This window comes from Plectropomus leopardus, chromosome 24, assembly GCF_026936395.1.
Source record: "Plectropomus leopardus strain MGB_pleo_1.0 chromosome 24, ASM2693639v1, whole genome shotgun sequence".
Lineage (NCBI taxonomy): Eukaryota > Metazoa > Chordata > Actinopteri > Perciformes > Serranidae > Plectropomus > Plectropomus leopardus.
In genome coordinates, this window is record NC_142199.1 from 14963455 (window position 1) to 14991271 (window position 27817).

A 27817-nucleotide genomic window follows, 5' to 3' on the forward strand; every position below is an offset into this window, starting at 1 on the left:
TTTTACAGTATGTTCGGAAATTTTAATAAACAAAAGAAAAGTGGAAAAAGAAATGACGCCAGAAAAAAAGGTCAATCTAAAGTGGGAGGAAATGGTGAGCAAGGAAAAGCCTTACATAAAATGTGTTTTCTTCAATATTCAAAGTGTTTAAAAAATGTATGACAAGGGAAAGGAAATGTACAAAGCCAATATTCCAAATGCCCTTTCATCTACAAGCCACTGTGGTTAGAATAAGTGAAAAGCATGGATTCTTGGTTGTGTTTGTTGTCCCAGAATTAGCTGAAACAAGAAAACACAGAGTATACAAGTTTGTGTGTGGATGCTACTGACACATCCAAGACTAACAAAATGATTCAGACCCAAAGCATAGACAAGCTGAGACAACCTGGGAGTTAAAATAGCTCCCACGCCCAGTGTAGATACATTTAGTCTATGACAGGTTTGGTAGTGATTGGTCAAAGGGTCGATGAAGAACTTTTTTTGAACAATATTTCAAAGTTAAGGAACATGGTAGTTTAGAAATGTATATACACTCTTAGAAATAAGGTTTACAAATTAGGGTATTTGCTAAAGGGCTGAGTTTTTACCCAGATTTGATTTGGAAGAACCGTTGCTTAAAAAATGGGCTTTTTAATGATTGTTGAAAACATGGGTGTCTAAAGGTCTCCTTTCTTTGTCTTAAAAAAATGTCTTGCTATCCTACCTGCTGGGGACACATACAGTAACAATACGCTACATATAGTTTAGGAAACCTGGATTCAAAATTGCGTGTATGGAAATTAGGCTATAAATCTCTAAGTGTTGGGGGCACTGTGCAACTGTCAGAGGAAAGCTGGTTCAGATCATTTTTGTTTTATTTCTATTTGTTCTTCAGCTCTGAAGACTCTTGTCTGTTCCTGGAGACTCTTGAGTACAGCCTGTTTCTAATTGCCCTTGCCTTTTTTCTTCTTGCCTGGAAAAGACACAAACATAGTCACGAATACTATTATATACAAAATACTGATTTGTATTTGAACAAGGATACGGAATTAAAGGAATCTAAAATGGCAGTTCAGATCATCTGCAGGAGAGGTATGGGCGAGGAGGAAAAAAGATTCTTAAGGCTCTCCAAAGTTAAAATATCAGTATATTGTAATTTTCCTTATGTACAAGCAGGATTTTTGGCCTGATAGTGGTGGGATGTAAAGGTTTGGAATGGTAGAGATGGCTAAATCCACATGTATGTGCAATCAGGTATAAAATCTAACATGAAACATGAAAACCTCAAATATAGTTTCTAAAAAGCAATATACATCTCAAATTGTGCAAATTGAAATTGCTTATATAAAATACACTTGATGGAAACACTTCAATTTTGGAAAATTTCCTATTTAAGGCAAAAAAGACAATTCACATTAGATTGTATTCAAGAAAGCCCCATTCGATTGTGTTTTATCGACATTTCGAAAATACCGCTCAAATTTTGCACAAATCTGCCCATAGTTGGTTCCTCTACATTGAGCTGGATAAACACCAAATGGTGAACTTGTCTGTCTTACCTTTGGTTTTTGTCTTGGTTGTTCCAGTGCAAGGTTTGGAGACGGAAATGGTCTGTTGACACTCAGCATTAAAAAAAGCCTTCTTCAGTGTCCCTGTTCTGGTCCGTGAGCCAGAGGTCGGATCACACTCTCCCCAACTGCCAAAGCGGTACTTACAGTCAGCTGGAAAAGAGAGGTAAAGAGACAAAGAGAACATACCTGAACACATGCAACACAGCTTTCACACATACAGACACGGTCCAGTGGGCATTAGTAGGTTGAATGGGTGCCTGAAGTACTTACGGCAGTAAAAGCAGACAAATTCAGAACATGAATTCAAGGTTGAGCTTCGGCTTAGTTCTTAGTCAAACAACTCACCTTGTACTAAAAATAACTTGTCCGACCTTTCCACATTGAGTGAAGTGCACAGCTATAATCATAACCAGAACCACAAAATTTCTACCTTTACATCTCACCGATCTTGATCTCCCTCATTCATGCAGCAGCTAATTCCAAAGCACACAGCCTGACCTATAAAGTACTACATTGGTTGGCACTTGGTTACATGCAGATCTAATTACAACATACACGTCTGCACGCTTTCTGCGTTTTCTTGATTACTTATTCATACCCAGAATGCACAGAAAAGCGTGGCTTTTTTTAGCTCACTATCATAATGTGGTCCCTACCTTTGGAAACGTTTTCCTACTTAATAAGATAAATGTACAGTAAGTGCAGGTCTCCTCTCACAAGCGCTCGGACCAAAGATTTGCAGCAAGACTAAACCATTTTTTAAAGCAAGGTCGCTGTGACCTTGACCTTTAAACCTCAAAATCTAAGAAAGTCTGATCATTCATTCATTGTTGGCTCCGAAGGATTGTTGTGCCAAATTTTAAGAAATATTTTGTCAAAGCCAGAATATGGAATGGAAGTGCTGCTATGGAGGCAACACATCAACTCTTCTAGTCGTTTTGGTTTTTAGATCGCTGCAAGTAGATACGAGTTTTAACACATTTCATTGCAAATCTTTGGTCTGAACTGGGTTTTAAATGAAAGACCAACCTGCCAAATGATGCAACAACATGGGAGAGCACAAGCTCCAGGCATATCACAAAGTATGTCATAAGCATTTGTTGCTGAATCAATTAGAGCAGAATCTTTGCTGACAACATATCAACACAAATTATCATTACAGCTGCACAGAGGTATTTATGCAGGGCTGCTGCGCTGGATTGCATCATGTGTTACAGGTGTGATGTTGTTTCTTCCACGTCTGTTTTGACATGCGATGGAATCATTTAGTCAAGTGTGAACAGTTTGTCTGATGCGTTGGAAAATAAAGCAAAAGTTCACATTGGGTGTTGGAGCTGCAGATGACTTGAGATCACCTGCACTGTATCCATCAAATCTCTAACTCTACAGTCCAATGGAGCACAACTATTCTGTGAGTGTGTGTGTGTGTGTGTATGTGTGTGTGTGTGTGTGTGTGTGTGTGTGTGTGTGTGTGTGTGTGTTACCTCCAAAGTCCTTTTTCCAGTTGCAAGGTACTCTACACTTCATCTTCTTGTTCTGCTGGTCACATGACCCCACTCTAAACCCTGCTCCGCAGTCCCCGTTGCTAGGGACACAGTTGCCATAGCGCCAGTCGGTGCATTCTGACCCGGACTGGGAGGGTTTGTTTTTCTCTGTGGGCACAATAATTTCGAGAACTGTTTCAGACATGCATAGTTTCAATATGATTTCAACATCCACAAATTCATACCAGTCTGCAGGGGAGTGCTGCAAACTGGGAAATGCCTGAATGCTAAATTAAGCAATTAGGTGCAAAATCTCTTTCTAATAAGTGTTTCTTTTGTCCAGCAAATGATGTGGGCTTCGTTAATAATTGGCACTCTTTTTGCGGTAAACCTGGTCTTATCCGGAGGGACAGCATCCATCCTGCTTTGGATGGAGCTGCTCTACTCTCTAGGAATCTGGCCGAGTTTATTAGAGGCCCAAAGCCATGACAAACCAGAGTTGGGACCAGGGTGCAGAGTCGCCGTCTTACACGCCTGTCTGAATTTTTTAGCACAGTCACACACCCATAATGTAAATGTTCATTTGTTTAATTCAATATAACTCACCCATCCTGGAAAACTCTAGAGCCAATTCTATTTGTTATAGTGTACCCCGGCCCATTCTCTGAATTTCTATCTGAATTCTCTGAGCTCATATCAAGTTTAGTGCTTAAATCAGACAAAATTATTAGCATAGGGGATTTTAACATTCACATGCATATTGATAGTGATAGTTCTGCTTTCTCCACGCTTTTGGATTCAATAGGCTTTAGTCAGTGTGTACATAAACCCACCCTCCTACAACCACACCCTTGATCTTGTCCTTGCATCGATATTGAAGATTTATTAGTCTTTCCTGAGATTCCTGTATTCCTATCATATCCTCAGAATGCAAAAATACAACAAAATAAAAAAGATAAATAAAAATGAATAAAATCAGGAGATACTGACTGTTGACGTTTGTGGAAGTGGATATGAGATTTTATACACTTAAACTGCAGGAACTCATAGCGTATTTTAAAAACAGAGATATAGAAATGATGAGAAAGAGCAGGAACGACAAAGATAAAGAGAGTTTTTTACCTTTCTTGTTTTTCCCTCCAGCTACAGTTTGGACGGTGATGAGCGTGACTAACAGCAGCAGCAGCAGCGCGGCCCTCATCCTGGACAAATACACCGCAGCGGCCAGAATCAACATTAAAAAAGGTACACGCACATTACAAGTGATAAACCATTAATGGTAGCATCGCAGCTCATAACAACCTGAAAAAAGGGACTTTACACCATTTAACACAAGACAACAAGAACATATGTTGTTTTAGAAATACAGCTTTTATAAATTCTCAGTGAGACCAATGTGACGTTCTTTTGTATTTCTGTATAGTCAGCACAGTCGGTAGACGTAAAAAAAATATATATTATACAAATATAAATAATAGAAAAAAATCTGAAAAATATACTGATACAATTTTTATATTATTATAAACATTAGATCATAAATTTTATTTTCTAGAAAATTTTAACTTCCTCCATCAGCTCGAGCTGAGCAGCCAACATTCTTTTGCTGTAAGAGTTCTTTGAAATGAAGCATTGTTTGATGGGCTATGATTATTTCCTAGAATAACATGGTTGAATAGCACAGGCTGATAATGACACAATGGCCTGGGCACAGATTTGCAAAAAGGCCCCACCACCTTTCCTACATAAGAGCGAGACACACAGACACAGGTTTGGCATCTTTTTGTACGCATCTATTCGATGTGATTTTTTATCACCTTGCTGTTTTGGGGTGCTTTTTTTTGTCTTTTTGTTGTTTTGTGTCCCTTTGAGCTGATTTTCTGTTCTTTTGTCTCTTTTTGTAGTTTTTTTGCATTTCTTTGAGGTAATTTAATATATTTTCTGGTTGCTCTTTGTCTCTTTGGGGTCATTTGGTGTCTTTTTATAATCGTTTTGTCTCTCTCTGTAGTCATTTTGTGTTTCTTTGCGGTTTACCTTTAACTTTACCGTCTTTTTGAATGTTCCTTGTCTCTTAGTTTTCATTCAGTGTCTCTTTATAGTCATTTAGTGTCTCTTTGTAATCATTTGGTTTTTCTCTGTAGTCATTCAGTGTTTCATTTAGGTGTTTTTTTGGTCGTTTTTGTCTCTTTGTAGTCGTTTAGTGTTTCATTAGATTAATTTAGTCTTTTTTGTTCCACTCTGTGTTTACTACTGGGAAAGGTGGGCAGATATTTAGTGCTATCCGCAACCTGTATCCCTACTGAGGCACGCATTTATGCTCCGAATACAATACAGAACAAGACATCAGCATGAAAAATGATCACATCAAAGATTACGTTCCCCAGCAGAGAGCTACCAATAACAAACATATATATATTGCTATAATATGTAGTTCGCTTCTGTAGGGTTCTGGGTTCAGCTTCTAGTCCCGCTGCATACCAGATACTTATCGAAATGATTCTTCATTTAGACGTGAGATAAAAAAACGGCCAGCAGAAGATGGATGTTATTCATGTTTTTCAATCCGCAAAACTCTTTTATCTTCAAGTGAAGGCTTCAAGCTTGCCAACAGACATCATTAGCTATCACTGGCTTTGCCTCAGTAGCCAGCAGGATCTGACATCGACGGATTCACCCTAAGGCCTCAGCGCTAAGCCGATCTGATCATCCTCTCTTTACTGGAAAAGTTTTAAATATTCTTTTTTACCAAAAAGTGAATCAACAAATAAACTTATTTGAAACTAACATTGATGAGTTAGAACTCATTGATGTATGTTAGCATGATTCAGTTGTACTTTTATAAAGTTATTGAAATATAAAAACGCATGACACATTGGTCACAAGGTCCACGTACTTGTGGAAGCTTTCAGCCACATCTTTTGGCTCTGATCAAAAAAATGACAACAAAGCAACACAAAACAACTAAAATAACCACATGTAAGTACAAAATGACCACAAAAAAAACACATAAAGCACCCACAGGGGAGGACACAAAATGTCTAAGAAGGATGCAAAATGACCTCAGTAAGACAGAAGCAACTACAAAACACACAAAACAACCAAAAAAAAGACAAAAATGAATCCTGCAATAAGACAAAAATGACTGAAAGTGCTGAAATGCCAGTTATAATCGTAACATCAATGTGAACGTTTAAGATCAACAGACAGTGAACGTTCCAGATGCAAATATACATTACTAAGCAAGACGTGCAATGTCAGCGTCCTCACGAAAAGCTCAGACAAAACATTTCTTTTAGGGTTTAGCTTCTCTCATTTTAAGTCATACACAGCAGTGCAAGCAGAGCTGGTGGAGCATGATGGAGAGGATGTTTCACACACCAACCAGGCTGCAATTATGCACTGCTGCACTAATAACCTGTCCAGGGACTGCGGTTGAAAAGCAACGCAGCAGCATCCCATGAGGAAACGCTTCCAAGCTTTTCCAGGATCATGTGAAGTAGCAGCAGGGGGAGTGAGAACATTTTTATGGCCGTAAAGACCCTGGTCAAGCCGAGCCTCATTTATGTATCTTCCAGTGCTTAAGAGATTGGTTTTAAGATCATGTTGGTAAGACAGCTGTGATGTTAGGAGACAAAATGAGGCTGAGAATTTACTTTGGAGTTATGCATTTGGAGAGTCCCATTAAGGCTCAGAATGAAGGTAAGAAGTCAATATAACTGTGTCCAATCAGTGTTGAGGAACGACTTAGAGTCTTGTTGCAGGTTAAGGGTTAATGACGGTCCCCTCATCCCCACAGGATGCTTCTTAACTACTGCAGGGACATAACATTTGTGGACACTTTTTTTGCTATTTAGTGGTAGCAAACACACAACTAATCCATTTAAAAACTGCTACACTTACTACACTTAAAAAATAAATAATAAAGCCCCTAAGCCCCTCTAAATTAAAAAAAAATGGGCCCCCAAAAAATCACAATTATTAGAATAAAAACAATATAAAAGAAACACTGAAAATATTTAAAAGGAATTAAAAAAACACCTCCAAAATTTTATTTATAAAAAATAGAAAAAAAAAACTCATCCCAAAACTTAAAAAGAAAAATAATTATTTAAATTATAATTATTTAAAAAAAAATGTACTAACTGGTTGATCATTTAACTAATCACTGCAGCTGTACTTGTTTAAAATGTTTGGTAATTTTACATTTTATATTTAATTTTAGTACAAAACATCCTATTTCATGAAGTCTTGTTGTGTTTTAATGCAAATATCCTATTTTTTAAAGTAACAAGCGTTCAGATGAATGTAGTGAAGTAAAAAGTGCAATACTACCCTCCGAAATGTAGTGGAGTAAAAGTAGAAAGAAAATGAATGGCATGAAAATGAAATACTTAAGTAAAGTACAAGGACCTCAAATTCATACTAAAGTACAGTGCTTGAGTAGATGTACTTAGTTAAACTCCACAAATTAGTATTACACAAAGATTCTGTGTGTTTTTGATGTTCATGGGGAAAAGTATCCAGTTTTGGGGCCTCAGGATTCCATCGTTGCTCTTTGCAGATGATGTGGTTCTGTTGGCGTCATCACACCGTGACTTCCAGCATGCACTGGGGCGGTTTCAGTGTGAAGTGGTTTGGATGAGTGTCAGTACTTCAAAGTCTGGGGCCATGGTTCTCTGCTGGAAAACTGTGGATTTCATCTTCTTGGTTTGGGGAGAGTTACTGCGGCATAAAGGAGTTCAAGTATTTCGAGGTCTTGGTTGGTTTGGCCAGTGTTGCAGTGGGCCGTCATGGTGAAGAGGGAGCTGAGCCAGAAGGCAAAGCCTCTGGATCTACCAGTCCATCTAAGTCCCAACCCTCACCTCTGGTCAAGAGCTTTTGGGTAATGACCGAAAGAATGGGACTGCGGATACGAGTGGCCGAAATGAGTTTCCTTTGAGGGGTGGCAAAGAGATAGGGTGAGGACCTTGGAAGGTTATAGGAAGTTCGGAGTAGCGATACTGCTCCATTGCGTCAAAAGGTGCCCGTTGAGGTAGTTCTGTCATCTGATCAGGATGCCTCCTCTTAAAGGAACCTAGAGGAAGAGTGGCGTCAAATCTAGAATCAAACTCCTGACAGAGGAGTTTCATAAAGATGCTTGAAACTGTGAGCTGGAGACCACTTCATCGAAAGACGTGGCGGACGTTCTGAAGAGGTTCTTTAGGGAGGTCGATGACCCTGTCTTCCTGGCCGACCTCCACCCGCTGTGGCAGGAAGCCACCAAAATCCCTCAGAAGAGTCATCCTGATGTGTTCTGGGCACCTCCAACCAGTAAGGGGCCCTGAGGCAGACCCAGAACATGCTATAGGGATTGTATATCTCATCTGGCCTGGGAACGCCTCGGGTTTCCCCGAAAAGGAGCTGGGAAACGTTACTGTGGAGAAGGAATAATTTGCCCAGGCTGCTGTCCCAGCGACCGGGCCCCGGATGAACACGGATGGCTGATTAAAAATGCCTCAAAGAGCAAATAAGGGATCTCAGTGCCGCTAACAGCTTGCTGAAGTGGGATTTTATTGATTTCTATAAAAAATTGAGACAGCTATTGTGTTGTGAAAATTTGACATGCCAGGACCCGCAGGCAGAGCGCTGTGTGCAGTCTTAAGTGCAGCACAAACAGAGAGGGAAAGATGTACTGTGTGCCTTTCAGCCGCCACAGAGCCAGTGAGCGAGGGTGAGTGACAGACAGAGAGACAGGCTGAAAGAGCTTGGCTTTTCATATTTTCAATATTTCAGTAACAACTAAAGTACTGTGACAGTTAAAGTCACTTCAGTGAAAGTGATAGTGACGGCAAATCAAAAGATGCATATTAAATGCACTTTAGCGCTGCTCCGTACTCTACCCTGCAGCATTCCTGGTTCCAATCCAACTGGGGACTTTGTTGTGGGGTTACCCCCCTCACCCTGTTATTGGACTGTTTCCTCAGTGTACGTTCAATGAATAGTTTGGATTTTTGACTATATATTTCATATTTCATATAACTATGAAATTATCTGGTTGTTTTTTTACATAACTTTTTTGCCATTATGCTCTTTGTCTCTCCGACTGTCAGTTTGACACGCGAGTGCCAGCCTCCCCTCAAATTTACATGGAAGAGAATGCCAACAAAGGGAGCATTCAGCTGTGAAATTATCAACTTTTTCCAAACCCAAAATCCTCATCTGCGAACCACTTTTCATTAAATATACATTAGTATTTTTTCTTGGGGGGGCCCTTTATAACAGTGTCCCTTGTGGCTCATAGTTAGCTCGGCTTTCTGCAGCGTTTGCTGACGAAGCACACCAGTGCATCGTGATTATTCAGTTATATCGCAGGTTGATTTTTTTTGTGTTTATGCCTGCACTCTGACATGTTTAAATGTCGAAAACAATACGTCAAATCTCAGAGATTGAAATGACCTAATTTTGAGATCATTTGTAAGACAAATTGGCGTCAAAAGCACCCAAAATGAGACGAGAGAATGGAAAAAAGATCCTGAGAAAGACACGACTGAAGCACTACAGCCAGTGCTGATTGTGAGCTGTGCTCTATGTCTGTAGATAAGTATCATCATAGTGGAGCTGTGGCCTCTTTTCATTTGGGCTTGACATTTGTTTGTGAGTGTGTGACAGAGCTTGAAAGCAACTGTCTTCCTGGCTCAGAAGCCTTCACCTTGTAGAAACAACCAGATAATGAGAGAAAACTCATTTCTGACCTATAAAGCTGTAAACTCGCTTTGGCTTGATGTAAAAGAATCGAAAGTAGGTTAAAGCAACAAAAAATGTGATTTTGTGTTTAGATTTGGGTAACAAAAGAACATGGTTAACTTTAGGTAACAAAAAACTGTAGTTAGGTTTATGCAATTAAATGGTTAGGATTAAAAAGGTCATGGTTTGGCTTTAAACTCTGCCACTGTTCATACGTTTTCCTACGAAAAGTAATTCACAAAATTTCCTACAAATCCCGTGTAATCATGAGTCAGAAATTTGTGTATAATCCAGGTATTTGGAAAAGGCTGCAATGATGTGACCAATGCACAGATAGGAGTGAAGATTGGGTTAGGTTTAGGCGACAGAACCACTTGGTTAGGTTTAGAAGAAGATCATTTGGTAAATAACCTGACGTGACACAAATTCTATGTGAACTACGTCAGTAAATGACAACGTAGATTGCATAGCGTTACTTTAAAACAACGTTGACTTTTGGTTTCCAAGGGATGGTTCCCTTGGTGAAAGTCTAGTTTTATTTAACCCATCCTCCTTCCATACACGGACCCTCTTGCTCTCAGTGTTTGGGGTGCCAGAGAGTCTGTATAAACAGAGCGAAACAGAATATCAAGTTCATGTTATCAGGATGCCAGGCCAGCCTGTCTGCACATAACGTAGCGAGTGAGAAGAGACAGAGGCCAAGAGAAACAGGAAGCAGCAAACAGAAAGAGAGAGAGAACCCTATCGCAAGCTCTTTATCCATGATACAAAATCTCAGTCTGAGTGAAGCCAGTGACCGAAAAACACACTGGGATCACACCACAGGGCTTGATTATGTGCGCCAGTGTAAGTATGTTTGTGCAATACAACAGTAGCTAAGAGTGGAGGAACCAATTAGACAGTAGGTCATATGTCCTTTTTAGATTTTATGTGCTCTAATGCGTATTTCTACTTAATATGAGATCACATTTCACATACTCGTCCTCAAAGTGACCACAAACACATGTAAAGTACTTACAAAAAGACTCAAAATGATTACAAAGAGATACAAAGCAAATACAAAGAATCTCAAGATGACTACAAAGACACAGTTGATTACAAAGAGACTCAAAAAGGAGACTTAAAATGACTGCAGAGTCACAAAAATACTACAAAAAGACTCAAAATTACTATAAAGAGACTCAAAATGACTTCAAAGAGACAGAAAGCCACCATAAAGAGTCACAAAATGACTACAAAGAGTCAAAAAGCAACTACAAAGCAATGTGAAACAACTACAAACAGACTCAAAATGACTACAAATAGACACTGTTGGCCACAAAGAGACACAACTGATTACAAAGAGACTTAAAATGATTAAAAAGAGACAAAAAGTGATCACAAAGAGGCTCAAAATTACCATGAGACAAAAATTACTAAAAAAGATGGAAAGTAACAACAAGGAGACCCAAAATTATTACAGAGAAAGAGAAGTGACTACAAAAAGACACAAAACAACCTACATAAAGAGGTTAAACAACTATAAAATCAGTGTGTCACGCTCCTGTTTAGAAGAGGTGGTGGGGTCTTTTGCACGCCTGTGCCCAGGGGCCCCATTGTCTCAGAATCCGCCCCTGTGTATCAGTTGGTTTAGTTTATATCCAGTTATCAAACCAAACCCACTCTGTTCTGATGAGGATGCTAAGTTTTTGAGTGTTAAACTCTTAATAAATACTTAAAGACCTAAATAAAACTTTGCTTATTCAGAAATGAATATTTAATGCTTCTGAGAAACACTTTAGATTCGAATGGGTCTTTGATCTCGGTCATTTTGCATATAATCCAAAGATGCAAGGATGGATTGATTTTAAAGACGTGATATTTCTGCCACTGTAGTCGCTGTGCGAATGCGTCGACGCTATCAGAAAGCAAAATCCTGGTCAACAGACAGAAAAACTCTAAACTCCCCCGAGTGACTTTCTTCTCTCTGCTCTGATTATCTTTGTCAGTGCCTAGAGGTCCATCTGCCACAAGACACAAAAACAGTAAAAAAAAAACAGTCCTGAAATCACATCCTGACTTTCTCATGAACATGAAAGTAGACAAAGAAAGGATTTCTTCGGGGTCAGGATGTATGAGAAGTTATTTCCAGTGGAATGAGTGTGTCAGAGAGACGAAAGGAAGAAATGCTTTCCTTCTTCTTCCCTGACTGTGGTTTATTACGACAGACGTGGAGTCTTCCCCCATGACTGAGATTAAATTAGGATATAACCTGTGGCTGTTTCATATTTTTTTGCTCTGTCATTTGGTTGTCAGTTAAATTATACACACAATAAGCACATTTCCGTTGCAACCTCTCTGCTTATTGAGATTGCTGCTCTCTATCACAGTCGAAGAACAACCTCGTCTCACTCCCAACTCCTCAAATACTATAGCACTTCGTCCAATGGACAAAGCCCATTGGACGAATACCTAAAGGTTTAGGTGTTTTGTCATCTATACCTAACCCTATTTTTTGTTGCCTAAATCTAGCTATAGTCACGCACTTTTGTCGCCTATGCTTAACCTTGTATTTTTGTTACCGAAATCAAACTGCATTCTTTTGTTACCTAAACTGAACCCCCTTCTTTTGTTGCCTTACCCTAACCCCCTTCTTTTGTTGCCTTACCCTAACCCCCTTCTTTTGTTGCCTTACCCTAACCCCCTTCTTTTGTTGCCCAAACCAAACCTTGTCCTTTTGTTGCAGCAACCGAACTTTATCCTTTTGTTGCCTAAAGCACCGAATCTTGACCTTTTTTTGGCAAAACCTACCCAGGTTTGTTTATTGCCTAAACCTAACCATGTTCTTTTGTTGCCTACACCTAGCTAGGCAACAAAAGTGTTGTACCCACATTGAGTTTATTTTGAAAAGTTCTGCATGCATTTTACTGTGCATTACATTGAGACGCTGTCCCTGATCAAGTCAAGGCCAACCTGCATTGTCATCCTGTATCACAAAGTAAATGAAAGACTGGAAATATAATTACAGTGAGCAATAGCTTTTAAACGCGATATGGCCTGAGCACTGGTGCACAATTCTTCTGTATTGATTGCAAGGTTGATACATAATGCCTCCGAAAAATAGCCATGTGCTCACAGTCTAAAGCCCAACGTGACAGAAGCCCTCGGCTTTACCGCCTACTCGGCTTCCTTGTGTTACCAAACTCACTTGCTTTGTGACAAGGGTTAGGAAGTTTAGCTTAAAGCAATGTGGGTGGTGACTGACTGAATCATGTTTTCCCCTCTGGGCCTGCCTCAGCTGTATGCTCTCACTGCCTAAACCACAAACCCATGTGCTCAACTTGACTCAATTCGACTGATACCAGCTCCTATACACACTTGATGCCTTCAACACTTTCCGTACAAGCCAAACTGCAGCCCATAAAAATATAGTACCAGATTTAGTATTCAGTGCTTGTTAACCTGTGGATATCATTCCTGCTGAGTTTGTCCAGACTCTGCTGCAGTTTGGTTGAGTTTGGTAACAGGAGCAGACAGATAAAGATGCAGACTGGCCTGTAACTGTTCATTAGGTACACCAGTGTAATAACTCTGAGCTCTACCATTGTGAGAATATTTTTAGTTTGGCCTATTCAGCTCTTTTTCTATCTATGTTAATGGAGGTGGACCAAATATTAGAAACACCTTTCTAAATGGGTCCCTTTGTATAGATTGTTTGCAATTACATGACTATTGTGGCAATTCAGATAGAGGGCAGGAAGTGGCAAATCCATATACTGTGTGAATTAAAAATAGAAGAATGTGACTACATTAAAGGGTTGGATGAACCTGCAGGCAGCAAGTATTGTCAGAAAGTGATGTTTCTCAAAACTTGATCGATTCTCCATTTACTTATTGGAGAAGGATATTCCCTTAAGAGCAAAGTCAATTGACTGTAAAAATAGCCAATTATGTTGTAGTAGCATAAAACTGAAAATCTTTTTTGCCTAGGACAAGAAGCCCCACAAGCTAGAAAGTTGTTGAAATTACAATACTATACTACAACTATATGTATATGTACTATATAAAGGCACGTATGACTATAAATACTAGAAAATCGAACATCAGGCAAGTGCCTGTGGCGGCTTTTTGCCCCGTTTCTGGTGGAATAAATCTCAATAATGCAGTAATCCAGATGAAATGTCACAAATGTTGAATGGACTGCACTTGTATAGCGCCTTTCTAGTCTTTCGGACCACTTAAAGCACTTTAACGTTAGAGTTCACCCATTCATGGATTGCTGATGGCCAAGGTTACCAAACAAGGTGCCACCTGCTACTCAGTGTTAACACACACACATTCACGCACCAATGGAACAGCCATTGGGAGCAGTTTGGGTTTCAGTATCTTGCCATGTGGATACTTCTACATGCGGACTTGAGGAGCCAGGAATTGAACCAATCTTCCGATTAGTGGCCAACCCGCCTTGTTAAGCATAGCTATTTAATACATGTGTTGGTGATCAAAGAGTTATACCATCTATTGATATTGCAAATAATGTTTCCCATTGCAATGCTTTGCAGTGTATGTGAATGGTGTCAGCTTACAGGAAGAAAATATGGACTCAAATTGTTGTCTAGCATTGCCGTTCTAGTGAAACGGTCACTAAAGTGGTCAAATTTGTTCAGATTTGTGAAGATTCACTTTGTGTTCAATCCGAATGCACGTTTAGTAGTTTGTCTGGTGCTCAATGGTTTCCATGGCTACTGTGGCATGACCGCCTGAACTTGACTCTTCAGGAGAGCGGAGAGGTGGGACTGGCATCGTTTCGCGTTACTATGCAGTGCAGACCTAGGATTACAACAAATAACCTTTCATTTTAATTTCTGCAGAGCTGGCATTCAGCGGACATAGTGTTGTTATCTGACAGGACCAAGAGTCGTAGTTGGTCAGTGAAGCAAAACACAGTCACACTTTCACGCGCACACACACACACACACACACACACAGCTCATGATAAAAGGCTGACAATATAAATTTCTGTGGCATGTTCACTTTTTAATCTGAAAAGCCAAGTGTTCTGTGAAAAAGACAAATTTTTCTCCCCAGCCACCCAAGTTTGGAGTCTGGATTCTGACCAAATTATTAGAAGTGAGGGAGGTTGAGATAAGGGCTTGAGAGCTTGTGTGTGTGTGTGTGTGTGTGTGTGTTGCTGTTGACTCTGTAATTAGGGATTTTGAAAGCAGCCAAGCGGAAATGACTTTTTATCGGTCCCCGTATGACCTACTAACTACAACAGAGGGCCAGACGGACCAGAGAGACAGAGGAAGGAATCGAGACAGATGGGTAGAGAGACAGTAAACATACACATCTCCGTGGCACCCGTAACTGACAGCCTCTCTAAACGGACTTGTTTGTCAGTCTTCTGTCTTATAACTTTGGCGCAAAAACACATCAGTTTTAATCAGTACACTTGACTTCAGCGGCGGTTTTACTCATAATTTATTTGTGTTTCTGCATCCTGAAGCGTCTTCTGACTTATGTGCTGTACACAACGGCATACATTGAGTTTTAGACTGTGGTAGCAATGTGAAATAAGGCTGAAATACACCTCCATCAAAAGGCACGTGTCAAATCAGCTTTTCTCTCCTCTCTCTCTCTCTGTTTGCAGACTTTCATGTCTCCACATTTAAGAGTGGGCTCAAGACTTATCTCTTCAGTAAAGCTTATAGTTAGGGCTTGCTTGGGCTTGCCTTGGACCAGCCCCTAGTCAGGTTTACGTAGGCTTAGTCAGACAGGGAATTTCCAATGATACTCTGAGCTTTTCTTTCCTTCTCTCTCTCTATTTACAAACATTCATGTCTCCACATTTAGGAGTAGACTTAAGACTTCCCTCCTCAGTAAAGCTTATAGTTAGGGCTGGCTCTGGCTTGCCTTGGACCAGCCTAGTTTGACATGATACACTGAGCTCCCTTCGCCTTCTCTCTCTCTCTAATACATGTTACTAGCTGTTACTGGCTTCTTCCTCTGAGCTACTGTACTTTCTTGTCTCACAGGTTCGCACCGATCATGGTTGAAATACAATCCTAGGGAAGCATCCTTGTGGCTCTGAATGACCTAGGTCTGGCGTTTCTACTGGCACCAGTTGCTCTGTCAACATTTATTCAATATTTACTTAAATACTGAGGAAATACATTGGCAGAATTAACGTGGACACTTGCCCAGAATGGCTTTATACATAAAAAAATATACTAATGACTCAGTCGACATATGGCCAAATCTCATGAATACAAAACGCATGAAAAGCGCTGTCAATTTGGTTAACAAGTTGCAATACTTCCTGCACATGCCAATCAGCTTCCCGAAAACGTGCTAAACACATAAGACTCAAAGCCCCACAAAAAGTTCAGTAACGTAGCAGAATGCTGATGTAGCTGTGTGGTTATCAGACAGTTATGCACTCAGCCACAAGTTAGCCATGAGTCAGCGATTCCTACAGATGTTTCACATTAAAACCTACCGGGAAAGGAAGGATTACACCCTTTGATACTCTGGAAGAGTTTTAATGTGAAACATCTGTATTAACAACCTAAAGATGCCCAAACATGTTTCTTTTTCTCAACCTAACCTCTGCAACTTTATGCAAATTATGAGCGTAACATCTAATTTATAGAATATGATACAAACCTCTGTATGGAGATACACTGTCCTAGTTTATACTTAAGTATAAATGGATATTATACTGGATATTAAATATAATGGAATATGTAATGCATGCATTATTTCCACTGATATCTTGTTTACCTGGTACACATTATGAACTTATGTTGTCATTAACTTTCTTTTTAATATTCTTGCACAGAAAACCCGGGGGCAAGTAAAACTGCAGCAGAGGACCTGTGCACAATCCACAAATAGAGGTGTATGGGGGGCATTCTTGCACCAGGACCAGGATCGGTGGAAATGGACATATGTTGAAGTCATCAAGATAACAGGTAAATATATAAAAGTTTCCAATTTTTATATATAGAAAATCAAACTTCTAACAACACAAAAAACAAAAAGTACACTGTTGTTGTTAAAACATATTTTATCTAAAGACCTGATTCGCTCTGAGGTGAGAGGCCACTATCTGAGAATTTACGGCAGTGCACTTGAATGTAATTCATAGCTGTCAGGGTTATAAATGTTCACTTTGGGGGCAATGACGCTTTGCACAATTAAATTTTATTGAGCTGCATCTGTCTTTCTCTCTAATCGCCTTTTGGTTGCCGCTTACCAGCCTGTCCCGTTGCCCAGTTTGTCAGCAAAAATCAAAGCTAATAATATATAATTTTCTCAACACTGCTCCCATCTGCCCGGCGCGTTCCACCTCTCCGTCTCCCCTCTCTTTCATCCTCACACACTCGCACGTTCACGCACTGCGAACCCCCCCAACACAACAAAGCTACTTGTATCAGCAGGAAGCAAAAAAAAAACCATGCATTTACAACTACGACGTTTCAATCGAACCCTTAAAATGTGCCACAGTGGCTTAACTTCTGCACACACACATTTCCGTGCTCACACACACACGCACCATATGAAGTGTGTGCAGAAGAGCTTTAGTTGCAGCATTTTAGAGTCGAGATGTGGGGAAAGTGCTGCGATCTGGCACAGGAAATGGGACAATTACATAAAGACTAATAAAAACCCAGCGGGCAGATGATAAGCAGCAAACAAATGGGAGAGGGAAGTAGCCGAGGACGAATGTACAGTGCAGAGTTTGATTTACAGTAAACAGGGGCTGATGTGCAGTGGCCAAATGTAACTAAGTACATTTAGTCTTTTAGTGCTATTTAATTTTTTTATTGCATTTCAGAGGAAAATATTGTACTTTTTACTTCACTATAATAATCTCACAGCCTCAGTTACTTATTTATGCATTAAAAAAGGAAATATTTAGGAATTTTCTTCTTTAATTTTCATAAATAAAACAACTTTGTATAAAAATACAAGTACTGCTGCAAGAATGAGTTAATTAAAATAATCAGTTGATTCATGGTTAATTCATTGCCAAATATTTTGGCAATTTATTTTTTTATTTATTTTTTTTACTTTTTTTCATTTCTTTGGGTTTTTTTGGGGGATTTTACAGTTTTCTAATTTTGATTTATTTATTTTTTATATAATTTTGATGTAAAGGGGATGTTGTTTTCCTTTTTTATATATAATTTTAAGGTTTGAGGTGAGATTTTTTTTCAAAAAATTAATAATTTTGAGTGTTTTTAGATGTTCTACTGCTGCTATTGCCAACGTGCAAGAGCAAGACATAAGACAAGTACAGTACAACATGTATCCATTTCATATCCAATTATGTATCTGTAAAACTTCAGAATAAAAAAGTAAAATAGTAAAAAAGAAGTAAAAATAAATAAATAGATTTTTTATAATATTGCAACTTTTTCGCTAACTCATAATTTATAATAAATAAAGTCACATAGAAAGACTGGAAAGTCTGGTAATATGGTATAAAAATTGAAAAAGTATAAATGAATGATCAGAAGTGATAGATGAATTATTATTATTATTATTATTATTATGAAATATCCTGTTTTTAGACACTGTTGGATTATTATTTTAAATATAATTAGGATGTCTCAGCTGCACAGCTGGGACAAGAATGTGAAAAATGTGCAAAACACCATGATATAGAAGTATTCCAAAAGTAATCCAAAGTATTTGGAATACTTTATTCAGTTTAAATAAACTAATTAAAAATGTTATAAAATACATTTCAGGGCACATAGTGGAATAACATTGACAGTAAATATGACGTGGTTGTTTTAAACATTCGTTTTAACCCTTTAACACTTGATGTCATCAGTTTTTTGTGTTGCGTTCAGATGCCTTTTGCAAGCATTAAAACCTTTGAAACCTGAAAAACAAAAAGATTGGTTTCTTTTTCAAAACTTGAAGGAAAGAAGGCAAACTGTGAAAAAAATAGGGAAAAGATGTCAAGAAAATGGCCTAAATTTTTTTTTTTTTTTTTAAACAAGGAGAGATAAAAATAATATAAGTATATTAAAAGAAGCTTTTTTGTGCAATTTTCTCTTTGTTGTTTTTTTTACTGATTTCTAAGTTGCTCATTATATCCCCCAATCTTTAAAAAAAAAAAGTTGCTCAGGTTTCAAAGGGTAATTTTGAATACACAAAGACATAAAACAAGATTTTTAGACACATTTTCTCAGAAACACACTTCACATATGTCAGCTGTCGAGGTTTTTAGCAAAACTTGACTCTTTGTTAAAACAATCAACTACACACACACAAAAAAATGAATTATTGATACAGTTTTTTGTCAGTTTTGAAAGTTCAGAGCATTTCTGTAAAAGATGAGAGCACACTTACTTGTTTGCCAGGCTGTTGCAGATCGACTCAGGGGGAAAGTTCTGTCTCTGTCGCCTCCTATAACTCTCATTCATGCACCTCCCCGAGCCCCCTGCTTTTGTCTCCCAAACCAGTTCATTCTGGTTGCATTAGCCCCGTTCACCCCACGCCCTCAAACACACACACACACACACACACACACACACACATTAACCATCCAACCAACAAGCCCCTGACTCATCTGCCTGCACACATGTGCTGGCAGGATGCACGCACAACCCTCTGCAGGCCGCCGGGTCAACCGGGTCACGCAAAAGTGCTCGACCAAACACATTTCTCCACTTTACTTTTGTATTTGGTTGATCACATAGATCCGCATCAGTGCACGAGACAGAAAAGCGGCGCCTATAAAACTCCAGAAGAATCTCGCGGCAGCTTTTTCTTTTTTTTGTTGCGTCTTTGATCGCTTTTCTTATCGGATGCGACTGAATCGACTCACGTCTCTGCTTTCATCTCGCAGCCATATTGTGGAGCTGATCTACATCGAGGCAAGAATAACAGCAGAGAAAATCTGGAAAAAACTATAAGAGAAGCTTTGATGGTATTTAAAAAAAGCCAAGAGCCAGAGAGATTCTTTAACTAACATCGCTTAGAACACATATTACTCCAAATAAACTTTTTTTTCACAATAACCCTTGAACCATCAATTTTTCAGCATTACTATATATATAAACGTGGCTCCGCGACAAGTTGTTGCTGTAGGTGTTGCTCGCCGCACAGCAGTTCATATAGTGTGAGTAAGCTTTTGTAAAAATGAGCGTAAGAGCACTTGGCAGTGTGTCATAGCGCTGATCAAAGACAGCAAAATAACCTCCGAAATAAGGCTTTTATTATTCATAAGAAATTAGCTTGTACTTGTCAATGGGAAAATGAATAGAGATTTTAAAGGAATGAGCTCTCACAGAAAGCGGGCCGCGTTGCTTCTGTGAATGCTGTCCGTCGCTCATTTCTGCAAAAGGAATCTACTTTTAAAATCTCCCTGTCACAGTATGAATATTCTCTTTTGCTCTGCATATTTCTTATCACAGTGAAAAATGTCCCAAAAAAGTGTTCTTTCCTTGTTTATTGTAACATCTGCTGATGTAAAATCTCTGTTTCATCAGGTTCATTGTGGTGAAGTTACAATCAGGATTCAATCCGAATTCAAAATGCCTTAAAGCAGTGGTTCCCGATGGATGGGTTGCAGTCCAAAAGTGCAACCGTGTCAGGTTTGTGAGAAAACACACTTTATTTTGCTTTGAATTTGCAGCACAGAGCTTTTATTTTGAAGTGCAAGTTTCCAGCTGTGGATTGAGACTTTTTTTTTCGTAAGAACAGTAGGTGTACTTGGTATTATGTGGCTTTTTCTTTTTTCTTCAAAATGATAATAAGGGACTGTTCTTTATTTATCAGAGGAGGGGGGTGGCTGTATATTGTTTGTTTTGTTCTGGGGTTTTTTTTTGTTTGGTTGTTTTTTTTGTTGAGTTTGGAAAGCATTTTTTCTTTAAAAATCAGAAAAATAAATTAAAAGGAAAAAAAAAGAATTTTTAGAGGAACAAATTTAGAAACAATTTAATTAATTAATTTAATTTAAATCACCCAAAAATTTAAAAACAGAAAATCACAAAAAAAAATGTATTTAAAAAAAAAAAAAATCACCAAATATTTTAAAAGTCCAAAAACATCATCTACATTTTTCAACATGCTGTGAAATTGTGAGGTTACTTAGTCGGTCTGCTGTGGGATGAATTAAAGAACTATATCAATGCATTCATATGCCATTTGTAAATTTGTTCTGGCACTTGATCAGTGTTGTAACTGTTCGCTGAGGATATATTTACCAGGACTTAAAATAACTTTGTGTGTTTCACGCCGGAGTCCAGAATTCGCTTCTTTTTTTCTCTACATCATACCATGTGCCATGGTTGGGGATTGTAACTATTCGTGACAAATCCCCAACCATCGTGATGGTAGATGGCTGACACGGAAGGATACCTAAAAACGTCAAAGGCGGACGCGTTAAGTCTCAACAGAGCGGCGCCGCGTGAGAATTTCAGGATCAACACGTTGATGCCAAAGTCATTTTGTACTGCTTTGGATATTCGTAGCGTCCGTATCTCTGATTCATCACATTTCTGCAAACCGTCGTCCTGGAAAAAATTTAATAATCATTGTGATTATTGAACATCAGAGGGATTAATGATTGTAAAAATTTTACATTTTTAGTGCTGAAACAATCACAAACAGGGAGATGAATGTAAATAAATATGAATCACACATTAATAATTTAAAATGAACTCCATAAATGCACCATTGGCTGCAAAACAACCTCATTTCCCGTCTCTTATCACCTGCAGCTAACACGGCTAAAACCGCGCTCCGGAGAGTGCCCGAGGTGTGCACGTTCTCGGTACACATTACTGCTTTATAAACACCAGTTTATGTTTTGAGAAAAGGCGTACCAGGTTCTTTGCACACATTGTTGATGCTTTTGGCCCCTGGCTTTGTATGTTTAAGTCACTTCAGAGTTGTCTTTGAGTGCATCGACCCACCTGCTCCCGCAGCTTCTGTCAGTGCGGCCAATGTAAATGTATTATTTCCCCTGAGGGAATCCATTCCTCCTTCATAGAAATAGTACAAATCTCTGACTCATAGCTTCCTGGAAGGTTTGTGGTACATTACACTTCACGCTATAGAAAGTAGTCAGCATTGGTTAGTACAGGGTCATCACACATTACATTCATTTCTCTCTCTGTTGGAACAGCATGTACCGTGACTGTTTTTTCTACCGTCCCATTTTCACCGTAACTTAGTACGTCTGGTCATTTGTAGTGGTGTAATTTTTTTCCAAGGAGATCTTTAAAGCAGTTTTGAAATGAAAGTAAACTTTTCTCTTAAATAATAAAGCAAAACTGGAACGCTATTTTTCATATTAAATATGCCCTCTAGTGTTTTGCGCGTGTTTTTTAGATTTATGAGAGAAAAAAAAAAAAGATAAAAATCATAATTTTATGAGAAATTAAATCACTGATTTTTTATGCATTGTTTGTAGGATAAAAGTACGAGTTGAATAATATCAACATAAGACAATAATAGTTGTTTTTCTTTTGGAATATTTAGACTTCTTTTATTTAATTTGTCACTATATTCTAAGATTTTTTTTCTTTAAATAGCACTAATCCTCCATCATAAAATAATAATTTAATTCTAGGCATCAGTAAGAATTTTGCCTTTTCAGACAAAATGTTTCTGTCAAAATGTGGAAGTCTTTTTAAATATCTGTTTTTTTGGGGGGGTTTTTTCGGCAACAAAAAAAATTAAAAATTCAAAAACATGGGAAAAAAGGGCAATGAGCAATCATTTTAAATATACAATTACGAAAATTATTAGTTTTCTGGACAATTTTTAAGAATATTTTTTTAAATCTACTAATTTCTTGAAATTTTCCAAATATTTCTTTCTTTCTTTCTTTTTTTTTTTTTTTTTCTATATTTCTGAAATAAAGCTGAAAGAGCAGAAATAACAAAATAATTGGCTGAGATAAATGTGACATAGCGTAGCAGTCGTTTCAGGACCACGGACAGCTCTGTTCGTTCCATGCAGGTGTGAGTGAGGGAAAATGAGCTGTCCAGAGTGCTGAAACATCGCAATTATTATCGCATTATTGCAATCCACAGAGAGAGGGTTGATGTATTTTATCAATTTTTGGACAATATACTATACCTTGAGGATTTTTTTAATCGATATTTTGGACCACATGCTATAGTATGACATTTTTATCAAGTTTTGGACGACATGCTTTACTGTGACTTTTTTCAACTTATTCATTAGTGCATTTGGAGTCCATCAATACATATTTTTGGGTGTTTTCTAAAATAATTGGGTTCTGAAGGGGCTAAAAACCTGTCCTTCTCCAAAGCTTAAAAGGACTTAAAGAAGACAGAGTTTGAAAGGATGGTTTAAGTTTAATTTTTGACTTTGCTGCAGTCTCAAAAAGTGACCCCAGAAATTGAAATGCTCCTCAGTGTTGGTGCTCAACACAGTTCAGATTAAAGAATCAAGAGTCAATGACTTGTACTATAGACCGAATCACAGTGTTAATTGACAATAACTTTCAGGTAGAAAACCATTCAGCTAAATACATAAATCAAATGGTCACCTAAGAAAAGGCCGGCAAAAAATATAGAATTTAAAGAGTAAGCTATATCGAGAATATTTTCCTTAACGTCAGACAGCTATTTCTGAAGGCCATAGACAAAAAGAAATTTTCTTTACTTTACACTTTAATCAGTCAGAGCGGCTGTCGATAAGCAACTCCAGTGTTCTGCAAAGTGGATAAAATGTTCTAATTTATATTATATTGATTTATCATGTGGCTAAAACACCTTTTGCTGCAGCAGAATCGACAGTAGTAGATTACTTAGCCCACGTGTTGCAAGATTTGGGGAACTGAAGATGCTAACAAAGCAACACAGTACATTAAAATAAGCCCAGTAGAAATTTCAGATAAGCTGGACCACTGTATTCTCTGCATGATCAGTCACAGCTGAAAATGACAACAGAAATGAACAATTTACCGATTTCAATTACCTCTGCAATTGAAATCGATTGCCAGTTTGTCTACCCGAAAGTAATTGTTGCTGTTCGCGCAACGTCAGCATGATTCAGCCTATATCTACATGTAAACAAGATTCAATATTGGCACAAGAAACTGTAAATAATCATATTTGATCTTTACAAAAGCCGTCTGAATGAAATATAAGCACACAATTTTCTTTGTTTTTTTTTTTTTTTCAACTAATGTACATTTGATCTGATCTGACTCCCAGTCCAACCTTCCCACCCCCTGCCAGGAATGTGAAGTCATCTGACATCCGATCGTTCAGCACAGGCACCATAAAAAACATCACTTCGATTATTTCCCAACATATAAATAATAATTATCTCTAGAATGTGTTGATATAAGTCAACGAAATACAGTAGATACAGTATATTGATAAAGTCTCATGGGTGAGGTACGACCAACCAAAGCACGTTAACAACATAACTGATGATGGCGTTTATATTCAGCAAAATAATCACTTTCCAAAAAGCAAACAGGGATATTACTAGGATGGTACCTGCCAGTTGCGTGATTGGTCATTCAGTCCAGCTCTTTGGTCCAAACAAGATCTCTTGAAAACTACTAGATTGCAAAGCGATCTGATACCCATATTCCAAAAAACAAAGGGTCTGATTGGATGAAATTAGCTGTGGATATTCATCGTCCAGGATGAATCTCACCTTTCTATTACTTTCTTTAACCGCTATGTCAAAATTTGCTTGTTTATATTCATCCAACGCCAAAATGTCGTCACAACAAGCACAAAATATTTTTTATAATCTCACCAAACAAAAACTTATCATAGGCTTGGGTGGCATCAGAGTTTATCAGGATATATAGAAATCATGAAGGGTTCTTTTTCTATAGAGTCATAAATATTGTAAGTAGTGCACAGCACACACCATCAGAGCTACTGGTGGAACTTAAATTCAGATGGTGTATTTTTCTGTTAGATAAGAAAAATAGGTGTGAGAATATGCACACTTATACCATCATATATACCGTTTACTGTGGTCAAATTTCAGGTATAAAAAAACATCCATACCACCCAAGCCTAACCTAACATCCTAACAATTAGATAATGTAGATTTTTGCTCCATGGGTCAATGTAAGAAACTACATTTCCTGATTTCTTTTTCACCCATGATATAATCAAATCTATAGACTCTGATAAAAAACAACAACATAGAAATAAACATTGGTTTATCGCTAATTTATGGCAGATGATTTTAGTTTGAGTCCTTTGAATTTGTTTGATATGAAGGAGTTTTGAAGAACAAGTCCGTTCCAAATTGACTCCCCAAAATCACTCTTCAAGGCCAGAGACAAAATACCTGCGCACATTCCAACACTCTTTCCATTGTTTGACTTCACTAAAACGTCTTATGACTGGGCAACTCAAAATAAAATGGAATGGCTTCTTGTACATCTCATCATATTTCCGTTCTTCCTCATGCCTTAATCAATGCATGTTGCGATCAGATTTGGCACAGCTCCCCTCAGTCTGCTGACACGTGTCATTCCTTGAAAGCACAAGCTGGAATGCATGTACCAGTCCTCCCTTCATACAGGCCTCAATGAGCTGCCGTCAGACTCATGAGGATGAGGAAAAAGACAGCAGGGTCATCATCCACGTCCTGCTCAGACGGCCGTTTCCTGGTCCTCTCTCTGTATCATCTGGTAATGCTGCCTGTTCTCCAGATAGGCTGCCAGTTCAGAGTCATTGGCTTTCTCCGCCCTGTTCTTTGGAGTATCACCCTGAAAAAGACACAAGTATACATTATTTATCTTATTTCAATTGTTTGTTTTTTGTGTTGACCTGACTTGGACCAAGAGCTGTTCCTCTACCAAGCTTCTTCTGTCTAATATCCAGTCATGGGAGAATAAAGTGGATGAGTTGTGATTGAGCAACGGGACATCAGAGACTGCTCTGCGCACATCTTCACAGACACATAGTTAACCTCTAACATCCTGGTTCATTGACAATACACAAGACTCAAAAATTCAAAAAAAGCACGCTGTTTAATCCAAACCCTTACACAGTGAGACCTCTGGTACTGTAAGACTCAGCAGTAAACAGAATAAATAACATACTGGTGACTCTGCTAACACGGTTTAACAGCGAGCTGTGATGAACACTGGGCTTTGGACTCTTGTTAAAAACAAAGCAGGCTTCAGTTGGAGTCTTATTCCCACTTGCTCTAATGACCGGCCTCTCCCCTCCTCTGCACTGTAGAGATTGTGGTGTTTCATTAGGACTCAGTGGCCGTGTCAACAGTGTGTGTGTGATAGTGAGTTTACAGCCAGCCGAGTTTTCCATTTCACATTTCTCCATAACTGTAAAGTGCTGTTGTTATGGCGTTATTGTCTGCAAGCGAAAGCAATGAGATAACGAGAAAATACTGAATTTGAAATGAAATAAATAACATGTGTCCTTGAGAGAAACACACACGCACATGCATGCATGCACACACACACACACACACACAAACACAAACATATACACAAATATACAGTAAATACATACATACGCATATTCTAAGTGGCTGTTTAGGGGGGAGGGGCTTATGTGCTGATTCACTTCCAGAGTTTTGAACAGACCCTAATTAGTTGAGTCCAGAGTGTGTGTGTGTGTGTGTGTGTGTGCGTGCACATTTGTCTTTGGGGTTCTACCAGATTTGGAAACATTCCCAGTAAGAGAGTGAGTGGAAAAAACGAGAGAGAGAGAGAGAGAGAGAGAGAGAGAGAGACCCTGAGTGCTGAGTGCAGAGATATGTAGAGATAAAACAGTACTTTATCGCAATGTCAAAATCATAGTCTTGTGTTTTCAAGTCAGTCGTCTCTTTTTCCATCCATTGCGCTCTCTCACCATCTCTCTCCCTCCATTCTTCCCCCTCTCTCTGCCCCTCCCTCTCTCTTCCTCTCTCTGTATCTAGGTCATTGCTGAGTCCAGCCGGCGAGGAGCTTTTTCTACACTGTTGAAACCTTTGTGGAAAACTGAAGAAAAATGAAAGAAGATGCATGTTTGAGACGACACACACAATACACACCAAGAGACGTTCACAGCGGTAGACCTAACCAGAAAACAGAATATTTACTTAAAGGGTTAAAATTGGTGTTTTTACATCCTTGACCTAGTTTTTCTGTGTTTTTGTGTCTAAGAACTTTTGAAACTGGTCCAGTATTGACCAAGAGTGCTTCAGCCACTTGTGCTTGTTCCTGAGTTAAGACATTTAATTGAAGTTTCGGGTGGTTTTGCTCAGAGAGTTAATGCACTTGCTCAGTGACTTGGAGATTGAGAGTTGGTATCTTACCTGGGACAGGTGAGTTTTTTAGCTTTCTGTCCAAAGATAAGAGTGAAATGGAACATTGAATACAACTGAAGTGTCAGGTGGATTAGCTCAGAGCGTTATTGTGCTTGCTCCCAGACCCGGAAACCAAGGGTTTGAATCTTACTTGGGACAAATAAATTTTAAAGTTCCATTACCAAATGGAAAGGTTAAATGCGCCTGGAGAAAAAGCTTGAATGCAGAAGATGATGGTGGTGATGGTGGTCTGGTGGATAGGCTGCATGGGCAGTAAACCAAAGATTGATGGTTCAAATCCAGCATTGCCAGAACTGAGTGTGCTTCTAGTAACTTGGAGGTCCTGAGTTTGAATCTTACCTGGCACAGGTGTCTTTTGAACGCTCTTGTCCTAAGTACAGAGCCAAAGGAGACGTCGAAAACAGTTCAAGTGCTGGGAGGGTTAGCTCTGAGGGTTAAGGTGCTTGCCTCATGACCAAAGGGTTGTGAGATTGAATCTTACTCGGCACAGGTGTCTTTTGAATGCTATCGTCCTGAGTACAGAGCCAAACGAGACGTTGAAAACTCTTCAAGTGCTGGGAGGTTTAGCTCTGAGGGTTGAGGCGCTTGTTCTGTAACCAGTAGATCATGAGATCAAATCTTGCTTACCTATTCCACCTGATAAAGCAGTTCGCCCTGCTGATATAAGGGTCATGTGGTGTTGACAGGGAAATTTCAGTGTTGGTCAAAGACTCCACTGATATATGAGTCAGTTAAGCTCTGGGCAGGGAAAATTCACCAAATAAAGTC

At 38.7% G+C, this 27817-nt stretch overlaps 2 protein-coding genes and 1 long non-coding RNA gene across 7 annotated transcripts in view; 1 reads left to right on the forward strand and 2 right to left on the reverse strand.

The window, feature by feature from the left end:
* On the reverse strand, positions 1–19238 carry mdka (midkine a). Its single transcript, XM_042512882.2, has 5 exons — positions 19103–19238; positions 4157–4236; positions 3035–3202; positions 1539–1700; positions 1–952 (listed from the first exon to the last, which is right to left on the reverse strand). The coding sequence occupies exons 1-5, from the start codon at positions 19174–19176 to the stop codon at positions 924–926; spliced, it is 513 nt and encodes a 170-aa protein (XP_042368816.1). The 5' UTR covers positions 19177–19238; the 3' UTR covers positions 1–923.
* On the forward strand, positions 4177–26796 carry LOC121962652 (uncharacterized). The gene is made up of 4 exons (XR_006107151.2): positions 4177–4279; positions 16575–16707; positions 20245–20349; positions 26660–26796. It is a non-coding gene; the product is annotated as an uncharacterized LOC121962652 (long non-coding RNA).
* The window catches only part of LOC121962649 (diacylglycerol kinase zeta), a 113548-nt gene continuing 108796 nt past the window's right edge, over positions 23066–27817 (reverse strand). For all 5 annotated transcript variants that reach the window (XM_088074427.1, XM_088074426.1, XM_088074424.1 and 2 more), the window contains one exon: positions 23066–25481. In XM_088074427.1, the coding sequence (XP_087930553.1) occupies positions 25365–25481 (117 nt within the window). In that variant the 3' untranslated portion in view covers positions 23066–25364. The remainder of the gene's footprint in view (positions 25482–27817) is intronic.

What these genes read in the sequence shown, in the direction of transcription:
- mdka (XM_042512882.2), bottom strand. Translation starts at nt 19,176, where the DNA reads ATGAATGAGAGTTATAGGAGGCGACAGAGACAGAACTTTCCCCCTGAG. An exon ending in TGCAACAGCCTGGCAAACAA is followed by an intron (nt 4,237 to 19,102) that starts GTAAGTGTGCTC and finishes GTATTTGTCCAG; the next exon opens with GATGAGGGCCGCGCTGCTGC. An exon ending in AACCAAGACAAAAACCAAAG is followed by an intron (nt 953 to 1,538) that starts GTAAGACAGACA and finishes TGTCTTTTCCAG; the next exon opens with GCAAGAAGAAAAAAGGCAAG.